Source organism: Branchiostoma floridae, chromosome 1 (genome assembly GCF_000003815.2).
Source record: "Branchiostoma floridae strain S238N-H82 chromosome 1, Bfl_VNyyK, whole genome shotgun sequence".
NCBI lineage: Eukaryota > Metazoa > Chordata > Leptocardii > Amphioxiformes > Branchiostomatidae > Branchiostoma > Branchiostoma floridae.
Genome location: NC_049979.1, coordinates 5,059,106 through 5,076,706, shown reverse-complemented (window position 1 = coordinate 5,076,706; position 17,601 = coordinate 5,059,106). Strand labels below are relative to the sequence as shown.

Genomic DNA, 17,601 nt, shown 5'->3' with positions numbered 1-17,601 from the left:
ATCATTTTTTTTTACTATTTTTGTAGAAAAATCCTGTGAACAAAAATGTCATGTACTTGAACCCCGTAAGTAGCTCATTTCAAACTTTTTGTAGTTCATGAAGTACACAACATTATATTTACCATCCAAAGTTCCCAGTAATGTATATAACCATCTGTGTCCCTACCACTCAATACTACATAGAACAGTAGGAAGAAGACTTAGTCAATGAAAATACACATCTGCACCTTTCAAAGCAGCTAAAAAGCTGCTGTCACATTATCTCGTATCATCCTCAAAGTCATCCTAGCAATACCATACAGCAGCTAGACTCAGCCTAGCCTGACAGTGTTGTCCTAATATTCACATACACCTGCTGTCTTCTAAGCAGTGTACCTGTATGTCCCACGTCATGAGGTGGGAGTGAGGACTGTGTAAATGACAAGCTGGCATTTCTCCCTAAGATCTCCACATGGTTCACAGACTTCTGCATTCATATATGTCACACAAATACCACTTCAATAGCTGCATGGTCATATTGCACAGTGCCAGTGGAAATGGTGACATTTGAAGAAGGTTCCGCATGGGGACACTGGCAGAAATGAGAGGACCAGGCAGAAATAATGATAACATACTGAAGGCACAAGTACACTACATAAGGGCCTTACATGATGGAATGCCAAATGGTGCAGTGTAGATAGGGGGAAATGGGGTTTGATCATGCCATTTCTCTGGGTACTTAGTCAAGACAAAGAGATGAGCTTTAGAAGATTCCAGACCACAAAATTTGTTGGACAGAAGAAAAGAGTGCTATCTGTAGTGCTGATATTGTTGTTGTTGTTGTTGTCTTTGTTGTTTATTAGTATTCAACCCATTGTAAACATTATACTGTACAAACACTCTGTATAAATGTCTCATACATGTGCATGTAGTGCACTGCCTGTTATGCTGCTGCTATGGTTTTGCCATTCACTTGGAAAGGTGAATCTGATTTGGCCCTATATCCCTTAACCTTATTGGGCCTAATGTCCTACTTTGTGGAAAATCTACAGTCTGGATCAGTTACTGTAAATGCAGAAAGTTTTGCTGTGGTTTGATGTTCGTGGTTTTCACAGTGGCCGCTTCACTGCAAACTTAAAACCGCCGCAAACATATTTACATGGCTGTATGAGACTACAGTGCCTGGTGCTACTGCGAACTTAAAACCACAGCGAAAAGTCCTTTTTTCCGCTACCGCGAAATTAAATCCCCGCAAATTTAAATGCATTTACAGTACCTGTCTCTACCACATCACATGGTACAGCTTTCTTTTCTCAACACCAAGGCAGTTACTAATTAACTATTACATCATGCTACCAAAAACAACTAAGGCCATGTTAATTTGATTATATGGATGACATCCACATGAGTATCAATTTTCAGCCATTTCCAAAAATACATAAAGTTTTCAACCATATTGTAAATCGTGCAAACCAGCTTTAAAATAAGCATATAAATGCTGTCAATTGCAAAAACAAATATTGGAAAACTTATACTAATGTCATAGAATATTCCAAGGTCAAAGAAGATGTGGAAGAACAAGAATGAAGAATCTCTTGTTCAGCATAAGGTTATGCTGTTCAGTCATTTGTTCAACCTTCCTGGCCACTTAAGATTTCATAATGATGACAATTTTTTTTTGGGGGGGGGGGGGGGGTCAAACTTTTTTTATTTGCATCAGTTTTTGTGTTCCAAGAGGATGTCATCCATATGTTTAAATCAAAATGGCCTAACATTAAACTCAACTTACACCAGGATGTATTTTAATACCACATGAGAATTAAGTACATTGTAGTTACCATGCCTGGCAAGCAATATTGCCATGCTTAGATGGATAGTAAAGGGTCTGCATGGGGGGTTCCGACAACGATTTACGCTGAATTCAGAAGAACCCCCTACCTACATGTATAACGCTACATCAAGAAAGACAATTACGCTAAATTTGGTCGCCTTGCTTCGAATTACGTGATAAGATGGTTTTCCCTACGCGTTACGGGGAATAAAAATACCAGGGGGGGGGGTTAGGTCGGCTACGACATAAGGAAGAGAGCATGCAGACCCTCTTAGGAGGTGCCTAAGGTGTGAGGGCATGTGGCGTAGCACCTTTCACACAAAAACACAATGTACTGCCCCCTGTGCCTCCAACAAAGCTGGAACTCTGCCAAGAGAACAGGAGAGTCACATAGCCACAGTCATTACTCATTGTTGGACCTGGAGCCATAGTCAATTTGCAATAACTGAAGCATATATTCCATTGCTTCAGAATGTGGGCGTGGTGGCAGCTTAGGACAAAAATGGCAAGGCTATACCAAGAACAAACATTGGGACACAAGTATTGAAGTAAGAACACACATTATAGAACAGACATTTAGGGATGTCATGTTAGTTCACCTTTATCCGCGAGGTATCCTATATCCGTTGTTTTTTATCAAGAACATGGTATTTAGAGATATCAAGTTGACGGATATGGTGGTTTCAAAAATTATTAAATAATGTCAACTTGACATAGTTAAATACTGTTTTAAAAATAACGGATATAGGTTACCCCACCGAATAAACGTGAACTTGCTTAACACCAAATAGGCCATTCTTGTTGTAGATGTATATGATAAGAAATTGTAAGACGAGTTGATAACACTGTTAAAGCTTAGTGCCAGGTGTCCCTACTTGAGGTCATTGATCTAACGTTACATGAGTAGGCTGTCTATGGATTATATTATGGCGCCTCCACCACGTTTAACAGCCTCATTACTCAACACATTGGGTCCCTACTGGCTGAAAATACACCCAGATAATCTAAAATTTAAAATTCAAATTACACTACTCCCAGGAAGGGTGTGTCAGTTGGTAATGATGCACTTCTTGAAAATCTGCTTGGGGCCCAGAATCTTGACCTGAATAACTGCCTACATGTAACAGCCACAATGGATAGGGTACTATAGCACGATAGATATGTACAAACACAATGTAGCTGTTACATGTACGTACATACAAATCCACCTTGTTCTTTAACATCTTCTTTGACCTTGGAATATTCTATGACATTAGTAGAAGTTTTCCAATTTATATTTGTTTTCGCATGCCATTATAAATTGCTTATTTTGAAGCTGCTTTGTACGATTTACAGTACGGATGAAGCACACATACATCACCAAAAACAAAGTGACGTCATGACCATGGTGACCAAACGAAGACCACCTTCTCGGAGGTAACAAAGACAATCTCTACCCATGGCAAGGATTAAGTTTTGCATCAGCAGGGCCTTCTGGGAAGCCGGTGGTTGCAGCGCTGGGTGACCTTTTGTCCCTTCTGTGGCAATTTCTTCCAGTAAAAGGAACCTTATCCAGATGTATTGCTGACTGAGCCAGCTGTGCTTCATTTGACCTCCACACGAAGTCATAACAACAATGGCCAAAATTCACATCAGCACCGATGGGGAAACGCCTTACATTTTCTCAACCTTGCGGGTCAAATGGGCTTCTTTCACAAGTCTTTTAAAAAGTCTTTGACAAAGTGAAGTTATCAAGCTGGGCCGCACCACCACGGAATTTGGTGATCCTGTGCAATAAACAGAAGTGTGCAATTATCCGTTGTGCAATTAACTTGCTTCTACTGTATTTCAGTACTAATCATTGTATTGAAATAACTGAGCATCAACACCTGGCTGATAAAAGACACTGGAAATGGCACAGTCCTGGCGTAGGACATTTCAGTCCTGTAAAATTGGGGCTATACGGATGGAAGTGTTCCTAGCTATAGCAGGTCATGTAGCCAGGATATCAGACCATGCCGAACTAAGTAATATTTATCAGGGTCTAACTTAGGAGGGCCTGCTGTAGAATTTCTTGGGGGGCATATTGGCCCTAGAGCTGGGATGTATAAGCCCTGGAAACAGTCTGGAGGAGTTAACCCTGGTTGCCAGAGAACAACGGTCAGCGGCTACAAGTCTTTTCCAAGACCATAGCAACATGCCCTGTAAGTCCCTTGGCCGGCTGGTGCTGTACTCTGATAACTAGGGTACTACAAGGAGTTGGGATGTACATGTATAGGCCCTGGAAACAGTCTGGCATCCAGGCTCATGTGATACATGATCATCCTTCCATCCTCCCTCACCACTATCAAATTAAGTTCCCACCCTGATCGCCTTCCATTTGACTGTTAGTTGTTCCATCTCAACAGGATGAAGAAATTGTTTAGCTGATAAGCCCCCATTTCCATGGGGTCATGTCAGAGCCACACTGGTGCATTCCTGAGGGTTTACCAACTGGTCTGCTCGGGGATCATTGCTCAGCCACAGCACATATAGGGAATCCAACATGTGGTTTCCATACATAGAGGTAGGTGGGTCTGCATGCTCTTTTCCGTAAGGCGTAGGCAGCCTATTTCTATTTCCCGTAATTCGTAGGGAAAACCATCTTATCTACATAATTCGTAGCGAGGCGACCAAATTTAGCGTAATTGCCTTCCTTGATTTAGCGTAATACGTAGGGGGTTCTTCTGAATTCAGCGTAAATCGCTGTCGGGACCCCCCATGCAGACCCTCCTAAGAGGTACAGGGACTAAGGGAGAGAGATGCCATGTAACTGGTACCTGAGCATTTCACAATTTCAGACTCACCCTTTGCTCTGCTGTGACTCAGCACTACTATGAGTGTTCTGATGATGTCCGTCAGGTTTCTAAAATGCTCCCCTCATTCATATACTAGTGATGTATGGCTTCCTTCCATACAAATTCAGTGGTTTCCATACAATTCCCAACATGTGGTTCCCATACCTACCTGACCCACGGAGACATCAGCCAATGCTGTTTTCAAACAAGCCACTCCTAGTAAGTATGTATTGGTTAAACATGCCTGACAACACTGAAGATTGATCCAGCTTCTCTAACCTCCAGTATTTCTAAGGCCACATCAAATTTATCTGTTGCTTCTAAGATTTTTTCAGAACAAAATTGGACCAACAGGTCAAGGAAAAAATAAAAATAAATTTTTTCTTAATGTCTGGGGTGAAGATATACGGCTTAAATAACACAAAAAAACAACAACCTGAGAAGTTTAATGGTACATTTTATGCAACAAATCCCTTCCTTTCATTTGTTACTAATGTTCTGAATATAAAATGCATTGTTTTTAGACTGAAATTATGTGTATGTGGCTCTGAATGGCAACATTCCAAGTTTATGACAGCAAAACCAGTGTTATTCTTTCTCTGAACTTTTTGGTGAATCCGAGAAGCAACAAATTAATTGGTGTGGCCTGAGCAATGATCTATGGGCAATGACCGTGACTGATGACATTGACCAGGGGCAGACCCTGGATCTAAGAAAGTGATCCCACTTCCTTGGGGATCACAGCGGCTCCTTTACTTTAAACCCTTCAAGTGTCTTGAAAGTGTCCTTTTCATTGACATTGACATTGATACAATCTACAAATGTTGAAAAGGTAAAAGACTGGTGAAATTTGATGAACTCTGTGCCATGATTCAACTCCTGTTCAGAACTTCTCCTGCGTGTTTAAAAATAGCAATGGCAAGGTCACGGGGAAGTGTGCAATTCTACATTTTTCATGTAAGGCCAAACAAACCAGTCATTGAGTGGAGGACATCCACTGGAAACTCAATGCAAGAATGAAAATCAATTGAAAAACCAATATGTTTAACTTTAAATTTGGGAAGTTTGAAAAGTGATGATAAATGTTGTGATAATGACAGAGAGAATACAGTAAAAGCACATTTTTGTGTTGTTATTTGAACAAACAAATGGTTTTGGTAGATATCTATCGGTCACGATCTCTTTCTATCTCACCTCAAAACACCTACACACAACACCTACACACCAGCATACTGCACCAGCATACCCTATAATAAGTACTAGTATTGTGTATCTTTGCCTCTAATTTTGGAGTGAATTTTTTTGTTTTCATAAAGCAGGTGAAAATCACTGCATCCATGAGATCAATTTTGCATGGCCTAAGCCTAGGCTACACAATCATAATTCATAGCACCCATTTCCACTGGCTGAACTCACTTGGCAGGAAATTTCTTCATCTCCTTCAGCAAGGTGATTGCCGCTTGTACCATCACGATGGGCGTGGTGACGTACCCAGCCTCTGGAAAGAGAGAGAGTTCTGACGTCAATTTCAAAGGCAGGAGAGATGCGATAAATCCCCATAGAATCATTAGGACTGGCTCAGAGACGCACAAATCACAGCACGAACACCACACAGGATCATAACTATCAACCATAGCAACAGTTCGAACTGTACTGAAAAATTTAGTAGCTATAAATGGGCTCATAACAGCCTTTAATTTCCTTTGCCTGTAATTGATAAGAGAAAAAGATATTAGGATCATCTTTGTGCCATATGTCACTTTCACTGGGAACTTGTCATGTCGACCACCAGGTTAAGATGTATTTCCCTTCACTTCAGAAAACCTCATCTTATTCCCATTCCTGGAGCAGCTCTGTGCCCAGAAAATTGGACATAACTCATTTTGCAGGCTGTGTATTGGAGGGGGAGCCTGCAGCAGTCACACCTGACACAGATAGGTCCCCTCCATAGATCATCCTGCCACAACGCATCAGTCACACTCACACTAACAGGTGGCAAATATTAACAGGCTGGAGCAAAGCTCACACTGTAGTAGGAGCTGGCCACAGACCCGTGTTTTCAGGTCTCGTTCATGTATTATTCCGAGTGGGCACCCTACAATAGATCCGACCCAAAAAATAAAGCGCTGTATGGACGTGTGTTTTTACAGGTGAGAAATTCCCCTTTTGCCAGCTCAGCAGATCTCAAATGTTAGATTGGTGAAAGTTTGTTTGTAACTGAAGAAATTAGCAGTTAATGGTCGTTAATGTTTGGCAACTGTGCGCAATGTTGGAGTTACAAATGTACACAGTCCTAGGTTCTAGGTGGTGCAGTTGCACATGAACAGCGAAAAAGTGCCTCTTACACTAAGTTACAGGGAGTAACAAAGTGTAGTTTGTAATTGCTATTAACAAAGAACGTGTGTTTATTGGTCATTGGCAATGTTTCTCATGATCTAGGGAAAATGTGCTCAACAAAGAATGAACAGTTTCCTGTAGCTTCATTATGAATGCACCCATGTAAAAAAACATGCATATTTTTGTATTACTTTCAATGGAGTGAAAAAACTCATGGATAAGACATTAAACGCAAGGCCACACCCTGTGCTGTAACGTTCGCTATCAGATGAATATTTCATCTAAGTTTATGAAGTAACAGGCAGCTTAATGAATAAATACCTGCAAACCAATTACGGGAAGCCATCCTTGTGTGATGCCAAAGGGAATGAGTTACAACTTCAGGATTCTTTAGCATTCCATAAAACCTAGACAGGGACTCAGGGAGGTATGGCAGCAAGTAATGAAAAATAGATGAGGACATTTCTGACCATCTTCAAGAATACAGATGTATGAGAAGATAGAAATACATACAAGAGTCTGTGGGACACATTCCTTCATGAAGTAACTATCATGGTGTTTGTGGTGAAACACTTTTTAAAGGGCATATGAAACCTGGTGCGTTAGGCCGAATCTGTGTTAAAGCTGGTGTGTTACGCCGAACGGCGGTTATACCGGCTATAAAGATACAGATACAGATTTAACCAAAGTTTAACCAAAGTACAACATTTTCTGTTTGCATTCCACAACCAATATTATAGTATTATTCAATTAACATATGCGTTCGCATTTGCACCAAACATACACCCTTTTTCCCTGTTATTGGACATTGCGCCATCAAAAATCATTCTTCAGACTCGAGGGTTTTGTTGCAAGGTAATTCAATTAAGGATGTAAATGACTGTTAAAAAAATAACAAGTACAAGTATATCAAAATCTCACTCATCGAAAAATCTTACTTGCCTGATCAGGTAAGTGGGGTAGGACATGCACTTGCCCGATCAGCCCTTTCACTTGCCTGGGACAATCGGACTAGTGGACTTGTCCAACCCTGAACATGGGAAACTAGTTCATAAACTAGCAACACAGTTCGTGAAAAACATACTTTTGAGAAGCAAACATTGATTAATCATTGTGACTTTCTGTAATTGCAACATACCACAATATTTCCTTTCGCGGCTCTTCACGAGTACATTTTTCTTGAACCACTGTGCCGTGTTCCGAAGAAAGACAATTTGCATCATCTTGCACATGCGGGCAGATGACACGCCAAACTATGTATGAATGCAGCAAAGGGATTGTGAGATACAAAAATGTACAGCTGCAAACATTAGAACATCGTCAACTACAATACTCCAATGGGATTGAGGAGAACCTCCATACGCGGAGCAATTAATTATCATGTAAATGGATTACAGGTAATTCTAAAACTAACACTGTCTTTCTCGTATCTTCCTTTTGTTGGATCACTTGCAAACACAAATTTCATTCATAAAAGGATAAAACAGCATATAAAACTACTAGTATTGCTATTACCATTGGGGATATGTAGTGCAATGTCTTTCTCCTAAATCCCATACAAATTGCATGTTGGCACTTGATAGGCCTGTGGAATCTCTGTGCTGATAACTTGCTAGTGACTGAAAGGTCACAGAATAATGGACAGAAATCCTACCATTACTCATCTTTATGACAGTCAGAACCTTTAAGGACAATAACTGGATGAGATCTTTCCTGACTACTGGTACACCAGGTCTTTCCTGTTCTGATAATATTGACTGTGAACCTGCCAACACTGTACCTGCCAACACTGTACCTATTTAGGACGGTACATTTATCATTTTTCTTCAAACTTTGGACTTTGTTAACAGGGATCCCCCAAATATCGAAAATTCAGGTTTTTCTGTCCGTATTTCCGTATTTCATGCTAAACCTGTTGTTATTTTTGTTGTGTAACAGGTAAGCCCCTCGATTTGTCCTACCCCGACTTTTTGCAAAAGTTTATTTTAATATTTTTTTTCGACCGACCAATCTAATTTTTTTTCTAAAAAAATCCTAGAAGCAACAAATAAAATTGGTGTGGCCTAAGAGAAAAAATGGCCAGCCTGGTGACCCTTGGAGACACCCCAGAGAAGAGCCCAGGCTGTCTGGCTCCCAGAGATCTCCCATCCTCCATGCCCAAGTACCATGTAATGAAGGAGGGACCAGCAACAGGTGGGAGCTTAGTGGGCTGTCTTCTCCCAACAAACAAGTACAGTCAAACCTGTCTATAGCGGCCACTCAAGGGACTGGTCAAAATTGGCCACTATAGAGAGGCGGCCACTATAGAGAATATGCTAATTAATTGACCACAACCAATAAGTTACACAATCATATGGTTTTAGTACCCACTGATCTTTATTCACATAATACAGTACTGCACATGTACTGCAATGATTTTTACACTATATGTATTAAGAAAACAAAACCTATAAAAAGTTTAAAATGTTCTACAATTGTCTGAAGAGACCGGTATCGTCATATTTCTTTGACCTTTCGTCTTGTATCCTTTGACACTTCGCCGTCCGTGTGTTCCCGCTCGCGTTCACACGTCAGATTCGCCCATTATGCTAATGTGGTACTCACAAGAAAAGTCTCGTCATTTTAGACTTATCTCTTAATAAATGTAAGAATACAATCCACCATAGTTTGAAGTTCATATCATTTTGTCTTTGTAACAATTTATTTAGAAAGTTTTTGTGATGTAAATTGACCTAAGCGATAGTGTATTAGAACGTAACTTTATCACAATTTACCGCCGTAATATTGGTGTCGTCTATTGACCTTATATGACCTCGTTTGTCAGCGGGTATGGGTAGCGCCAGTTTACGAAGTTTTGTTTCGAAAATAAATCAAAGAGGTTTTAAATCCGGCGTAGGGTGACGATACGGCTGCTGCATATGGCCAAACGCGTGCCAAAACATAGATCAGCGGTCCGCGTGGCCGTAATCGGCAGTGTTTTTGTACCTGCGGGACCGGAAATCGTGTGGCCGTGGCCGCGTTGGACAGGTGGCCGCTAAGCCTATTTCTTAATCATTACGAATCCAAGGGACCGACAAAAAGTGGCCACTATGGGCAGGTGGCTGTTATGCAAAGGTGGCCGCTAATACAGGTTTGACTGTACATCCTTCTTCATCCCTGAAAAACTTGTAAACAGGACAGCCACCAATAATATTTGCATGATGTATATTCCTTAAAGAATTTTATTGAATCAGAGACTGGACTATGTGATAAGGACCTAACTGTAATGATGAGTGATAGATTGCACTGGAAGCAGAACTTCATTAACGCTACAACTCAATATTAAAGAGTATGACTAGGTATATATGTATGTACATTCCCTCAAAGCCTTGAATATTTATATGAATCATTAAACGATAGGCTACTGAAAACTTTCACCACACATAAAGCAAGTCAAATATTTCGTAGTCTTCAATACGGCCAACTCTATAGACAGGTTCAGAGGTGTCCAGTATACAAGACTGCAAGGCTCCATAGCACAAGCAGCTCATGTGATCAATTTCACCCCTTCATTCCTTTGTTACTAGGTGTGATTTTCGATATTTCTGCTCTATTGATGACGGATCCTGTCCATTTTGTGCCGTAGGCTGTTTCTTAACTAATGTATCACGACAAATGTGTCTATCTACATATGGTGTGCCACTGGCCAATTGGTCTCGGTAGAATGAACTGTGTCCCACAATTTTGTACCTACTACCATCAAATATGTAGCCTATCTTGACATCTCCACAGGACTGACTATCAATACATCTGCATATACATACTGAATGAGGTAGCACTCCATCTGTAAACTCATGGCTGCTATGTGATGGGCCCATGTAGGGCTGCAAACTGGTACATCAATTTAATGGTAATGGACCTGAATAGACTTAAACTCAAGTATAGAACTTTTGACTTGATATTTTGTTACTAAAAACATGTTATTTCTTCCACAAAGATGAAAATTTAGTACTGCAAATAATATAAAAACATTGTATGGGCATTGAAATTACAACCATCTTTGATTTGAGATCATGAGCTCTTTGCATGAGCATGAGATAACCGCTCTGTGATATACATGTACCTGCTCTGAATATATACTCTACATTTCTAGCATCATTGAAGACCACAGGCTACATTGTCAAATTGTTCAAGTACAGTTACAGATCTAAAACTACCTCAACATAATTTCACACCTGGGTACACAGCTTTAGTCCCATAGTAAAGGCATATATGGTATGAAGTTTCAACAAATGCTGCATTTGTCTATTATCTACATGGCTCACAATGTCTCTTGAGGCATCCATGTTAAACATGATAGTAATACGACAAAGTGAATTGATTCTTTAGAAGACGTGCTGACCACCATCAGCAAAAAAAGTTAGTATTACACGTACTGTGGACTTCTTTCATGATGCATCCCCTACTTCAGCCGTTCAGCACCAAGGACAGGCCTGTCAACCCAGTGTTAATCTACAAGCAGTTTATGTTCCTCTACACATCAAAGTTTTAACTTGAAAGTTCATCTGTGTTGGTAGAAGTCATTCTTGAACTAGTTTAACTGTAATATCCAACACAAAAATTGGACTCACAAAAATTTTTGGAATTGTTTCCTTGACAAAGACTGGTGATGTTCAGTCGAATATTTGGGTGAGTCCAATTTTTGTGTTAGAAACTACTGTTAGACTAGAGTCCATTCCAAGACACCATGAGGGTTTTTAGGCGATATTTATAATTAGTCTGAATTATTTTGAATAAAAGAATATCTGAGCCACAATAATTAAATTATTTTCAAAAAATTGACTAAGAAAATACTCATTTATTTGAATTTCTTTGAATATTTTAGAAACATTTTGAAAGTAACTGTACAAAAATATCTTTATTTAGAATAATTGTGAAACCTCTCTGTGATTATTTCACATTTACAAATATTTACAAAAAATGGTAAACCTGGTCAAATGGTAAAATTAGTTTATTGCCCCCATAAAAGTAAGCCCTATTGTTGCATCTGTATATTTTTAGATTTCACTGCTGGGCACTGGTGGATCCTTTGTGGTGGGCCATTGTTGCATGGCACCCAACCATACTTTGCAAGGATGTGTGAATTGCTATCTTCCCAGCCCACCGCACCATTTACAAAAAATGGTAAAAAATGGTAAATAATGGTAGAATGCTGTTATCATTACATTTTGTATTTAGAAACCATTAGAAGTATCCAATTCCGCACCATGAATATTTCCAAAGTTTTTCAGGACCAGGGAAATATTTATAAAGTTGAAACAGTGTTAAAAATATATCTGAAGTATCAAATGTCCTAGACATATAATTACAAAACTTTAAAATCATTTATAAACAATGGCAACAAACATCCGCATGGTGTCTTGGAATGGTCTCTAGTTCAATAACATCAAAGTTTTGTCAACATGATGTCACCAATCTTCTCTGTGACCGTACATCATTTCATACTGCTTCCTACACAGTACCTTAACTGTGGTGAGGGATAGAGTCGTCTGATCAGCTCTCGGCCTGATTTTCACATTAGCGCTGCATAATACAGAGCACTTTTGTCACACGTATCTGGGTTTCGATGAGCTCATGTGTCCCTCTGGATGTGCCTGAAGCTCTACTGTAGAGACTGATAAGTGGGGGCTAATGCTGATCCATGATTGGTGCAGAAGGGAAGATACCCAACAATACCTCCATGGAGACTTGCTTCTCAATAATGTCACTCAGGGTTCTAAACAACAATGCCAATGTGCCATCCCAATTCAAGTCTTAAGATTGAGTTGAATTTGGGGCTTCTTAACCAGTCAGACATCCGTACAGATCCTCCACAATTGAGGGTACCTTTTTGTGTCAAGCTTTGTGTCAAACTTGCCATCCCAATTCAAGTTTTAAAAAGATTGAATCAAATTTTGGACTTCTTAACAAGTCAGACATCAGTACAGGTCCTCCACAATTGAGGGTATCCTTTTGTGTCAAGCTCCTCCAAGTCCAATCTTCATGCGCCAGTCTGAAGAGTCTTGCATGGGATCACTTCAACCAATTACATCTACATCAAGTACGCTGAGCAGTAATGCAATGTCAAGCAAGACAACACAACAAAATCCCGCAAATCCATTAGTTCCGATCATCCTCCCATCCACACACTCTCCCTACTGTTCCCCTGAGCACAGGACCTGACCCAACGAGCCACCCATGATCACCCAGAGTTCCCCTTAGTCCCTTCACTCCAAGCTATAACTAGGGCTGACTCAAAAAGATAGACGACTTCGGGGTCCCCCTGCCTCATATACATCCTGCATACAGGCCTCACTGGTCGCCATTAAAAGTGGATCCGTCTCCCTAAACAGGAGACACTTGATCTCTCCGATACCCACTGCAATTGTAGAGCCCTCGCTAAAGCCCCAGCCAGACATATGGTTAACTCCAGTCTGGTTAATTTGTTCCTTCCACATTGGTCCCAGGATGAGCCATCAGCATTTTACAGGTCAGAACTGGTGCCTGTGTGTCTGTCTGGACTCGGGCAGGGAATGCCAAGTGTGTGGCTACTTCCATGCCAACCCACCACATGACAACTCATCCTCCATTCCCTCATTTCTCCATCTGAATGTTCTCACATAAAACTTGATAGTGTGACGGTGTTTAAGGATCTGACAGACCATGTTTTTAATCTGAATGCAGTGTTGTAATCTTATGTGACGGTAACAGCAACCCACACCACAATAAAACATACATCAACATTTCCACCACCCAACACGCTGAATTAAGTGTTACATGTAACTGCAGGTGTAGCGGAAGTGAGCTCTCTAATGAGAGCTGAGTTGCTAGCCTCACAGCTTTAATGTAACTCAGATTAACAACTTCATGGTCCCATTACAGCAGATTAGACAGTTTAATGGGATGATTTCGGCAGTCCAGCCACCAAGGCAGCCGCGAATGTCACCACCACCGATGTCAAGTCTCCAGCACCAGACAAACATATCCCTCATCAAAGTACCCTGGGAGCCAGACAGGACCGGGTAGCTAGCAAGTTTTGTTCGGGGACCCAAGGCAGTCAGCCCGCAGATCTCACATTAGTGCTCCGGGGGAGTTTAAGCCAGGGTATCACCAAAGGGACTGTCTGAAGGATGGTTTTCACTTAAGATGTTACAAACTGGTTCCAATCTTCAAAGTTACATGTAGTGACGCAACCCTGGCTCCTGAGAAGATCTCATTTAAGTGTCCTACAGACTACAGTGACAGAGGTACATGCAAGAACAGGATCTGACAGGCAGAAGTAAAGGCACCAAATGCGATTTTTAGAGCATTTAAATTGAAAATATTCTAGATGAAACAATCGGTACGATATTGGCATTTACTGGGCACATTTCTATCATTATCTCATACTTTCAGCGTTTAAAAAGAATGCACAAACATGCCGCAAATAGAGCCCTTGATTCATTGTGCACCACAATAAACCTTCAAGTTTGACATGAAATGAGATAGTGTTATTTAACCTTACTGTGTGTAAAAATGACTTGTAAATTGAATTTGAAAAAACAAAATTGGGCTCCTTTAAGTTGCAGAATATTCCATGATGCCAAATACCTCCATACAGCCAGGCCTTTGGGGTTTAAAACACAGATTATGTACTACAGTGGAATATAAACGTTGATGTAGAGTCACACTATGGGTACCCTAGAGGCACAGGGGCATAGTGACAGCCTCTACCCCCCCACCCGATCATGATGGGAATGATTCATAAGGAATAGGTATCCTACTAAACAGGTATTTAATGAGAAAGTGCATCTAGTTTCTTCAGGAGTCTCCACCCACTCTGTAACAAACAATTTAATCTACAATGGTGAAAAAACAATCTTGTGTATGTATACAAATGATGATAACATATGTTAAATTAAGCAAAACAATTTATGTTCAGATATGCAGAATATTATAACAAAACCATTAAATGTTTGTACATGTACTACGCTAACAATCCAACCCATAGTTTGACAGAACAGTGATTCCCCCACACTGGCCTCTATACCATCAGTTCTCAAACATCTATGCTGAATATCTCTTCTCTATAGTGTTGGTTTGTTGATTAGCAAATACCATACCTTAAAAAAAAGAAAACCACAAAAAGGTTTGCATTATTTACTTGTGACGTTTAGATCTTGGTCTAAATGTCTTGATTCAGATACAGAAGAGTTGATGACACACCTGGCACTGGTGGGAATTTTTCCAGGTTCCCCATCCTTCACCAGTGCTACAACAGTATTGTCATATCCAGCTAAAACATATGCATAGAGCTGGAACTCATACGCAAGTGTGCAAGCATCATAAAATAACCAATTATCTATCAACTTTCACTGGACCATTTGCTGACGCCGTTACACCTCGGAGATGTCTAAACCTCCCACATAAAACTGCCGCCTGAGGCTACAGACAGACGAGTTGTTACTCCTACCCAATTTGGAATCATGTTGTCAATAAAAATGTCCATCAGACTTTGGTATCTCCTGGATGGAATCAATTGTATATAAACACAAGATGTGGGTGTGAAATCAGACACATTGTAGAGTATAAAGATGTACACTATTCATCACCATCGTGGTGCAATTTCAGGGTACAAAATACTTTTTTCTGCATACCTGCACAGGTGCAGGTAACATTGAAAATCACCTGCACCAGACAAAGTTTACCCGTACCACTCAGAATTTAAGAATTATGGATTATACTAAAGTTGTTCAGGAACCATTGCTTTTTTTTTGTCTTTTATACTTTATAGGTACTAGTAACATTCAATGCAGCTAATAACAATCCACATACACTTACATCATATGACATTTACATATAAAACCCAGTACATGGACCAGTGCAGGTCAGGTGCAGGTTGACACCAGAAATACCTGCACAGCTCCATTTTTACCTGCACTAACCAGCATATGCAGGTGGTATTTCCAGCCCTGAATTTGATGTAAGATTTACACACAGTTTGAGAGATGGTACATGATATCCAGATTTCTAATCGATCAAAAATTTCAGAAGCAAGCACTACGCAATATCACACCAAGGATTTATTATCTAATCTGGAATGTTATTTTCCCATGAACGTATCTGAATCCTGAATGGTAGAGGACTTATACTGGGTATGCATTCTAGATTCTTCTGTCCAATTCTGATACAACAATATTACGGCAGCACCACAGAGTGATAGGTTGGAAACAAACTGCTGTGACACAGTAACTATAGTATAAGTTATGTGGCACAATTTCTCTGTTCCTTAGACAGGACCTACTTTGAATATTTATCGGTTGGACAAGTCCACTAGCCCTATTGTCCTGGGCAAGTGAAAGTGCCATTTGGGCAAGTGCACGACCTACCCACTTGCCTGATTGGGCAAGTAAGATTTTTCCATTAAGTGAGGTTTTGACATACTTATTACATTTTACAGTCATGACAGCAATAAATGGTAAAGATAGAAAATAGGCAATAACACAAATTCCATTGTTGGAAGTGAAAATGCATATAAAAGTGACATTTCAATTTTGGACAAGTGAAAAATTGGTTTGGGCAAGTAGATTTTTTATGTGCTTGCCCGATAGCACAAGTGAAATTTAGAAAACTTGTCCAACCCTGTGCACTTTTCTTTTATGTTGCAGTGAGGTGAAACAGAATTGTTTGGAGGCAAACACAATGCACCAGCAGCATGTGGAGACGCTCCATATGACTGTTATTCCCACATCAATTACCGACTCTGGCTTTAAGAGGCACCCAAGGAATGTACATGTATAATGCACAGAAAAAAGAAACGGCTGCATGAATAATTGAGACAGACTCCCGGGAAAGTGAAGTCATTTGCCCCATTAAATAGACACTATACTTCACTATGAAATATTCATACTGGCTGCTGTTCTCGGCCCCATTTCTTTAAGACCCATTCCGCGTCCCTTTATAGTCCTGAGTTGTTTTGTTGCTCGCAACCTTGGCAGCCAACTGCCAGGGGTAATGTGTTTTTTACTCCCTACTTTGCAGCCTGGGAAATGAGTACTTATCCTTTCCAGCACCAGAGCTTGAAAACTGTACACACACTCTAAAAGGACATTATCTCCAACATACAATTTGTATGTGCGTGCATATCACTGCGCCAGACAGGCATTGCAGAGGGAACATCTACTGAATCTGTAGGGACATTTAAGAGATAGCTTAAAATACCTGCAATAACATCATCATCATCATTTCATACCTGAAACTATTTTTTACAAGGACACAATAAGAGTTTGACTCTGTGAAGAAAACCATGCTATGAAAGGTAAATAATATTTCCAGCATGTTAACCCGAACATGCAGACATGGAGGTACTAACGTTATAGTGTGACTACCTGCATGGGATGGTGAGGTAAACTAAGGTACAGCTGTCAACCTTTTATTGAGGTGACTCATGATTGGTTGATAGTGCAATGTGTCTGTGCGACAGATAACACTTTGACAGACAGCCATGGTAGTAAAGTTTGTTTGATTTTTGTTTGAACCTTTGTTTATTCATGAAAGCTCAAATTGGCCTGCAGGCCGCTTTTCATTGAGGTCATGAGGGAAGAGCAAGGGTCAGACAAAGTATAACAGAGATACAGACAT

At 40.3% G+C, this 17,601-nt stretch overlaps 1 protein-coding gene across 3 annotated transcripts in view; it reads right to left on the bottom strand.

Annotated features, from left to right (window-relative positions):
* The window catches only part of LOC118414649 (saccharopine dehydrogenase-like oxidoreductase), a 55,938-nt gene that overhangs the window by 1,298 nt on the left and 37,039 nt on the right, over positions 1–17,601 (bottom strand). For all 3 annotated transcript variants that reach the window (XM_035818842.1, XM_035818859.1, XM_035818851.1), the window contains one exon: positions 6,043–6,124. In XM_035818842.1, the coding sequence (XP_035674735.1) occupies positions 6,043–6,124 (82 nt within the window). The remainder of the gene's footprint in view (positions 1–6,042; positions 6,125–17,601) is intronic.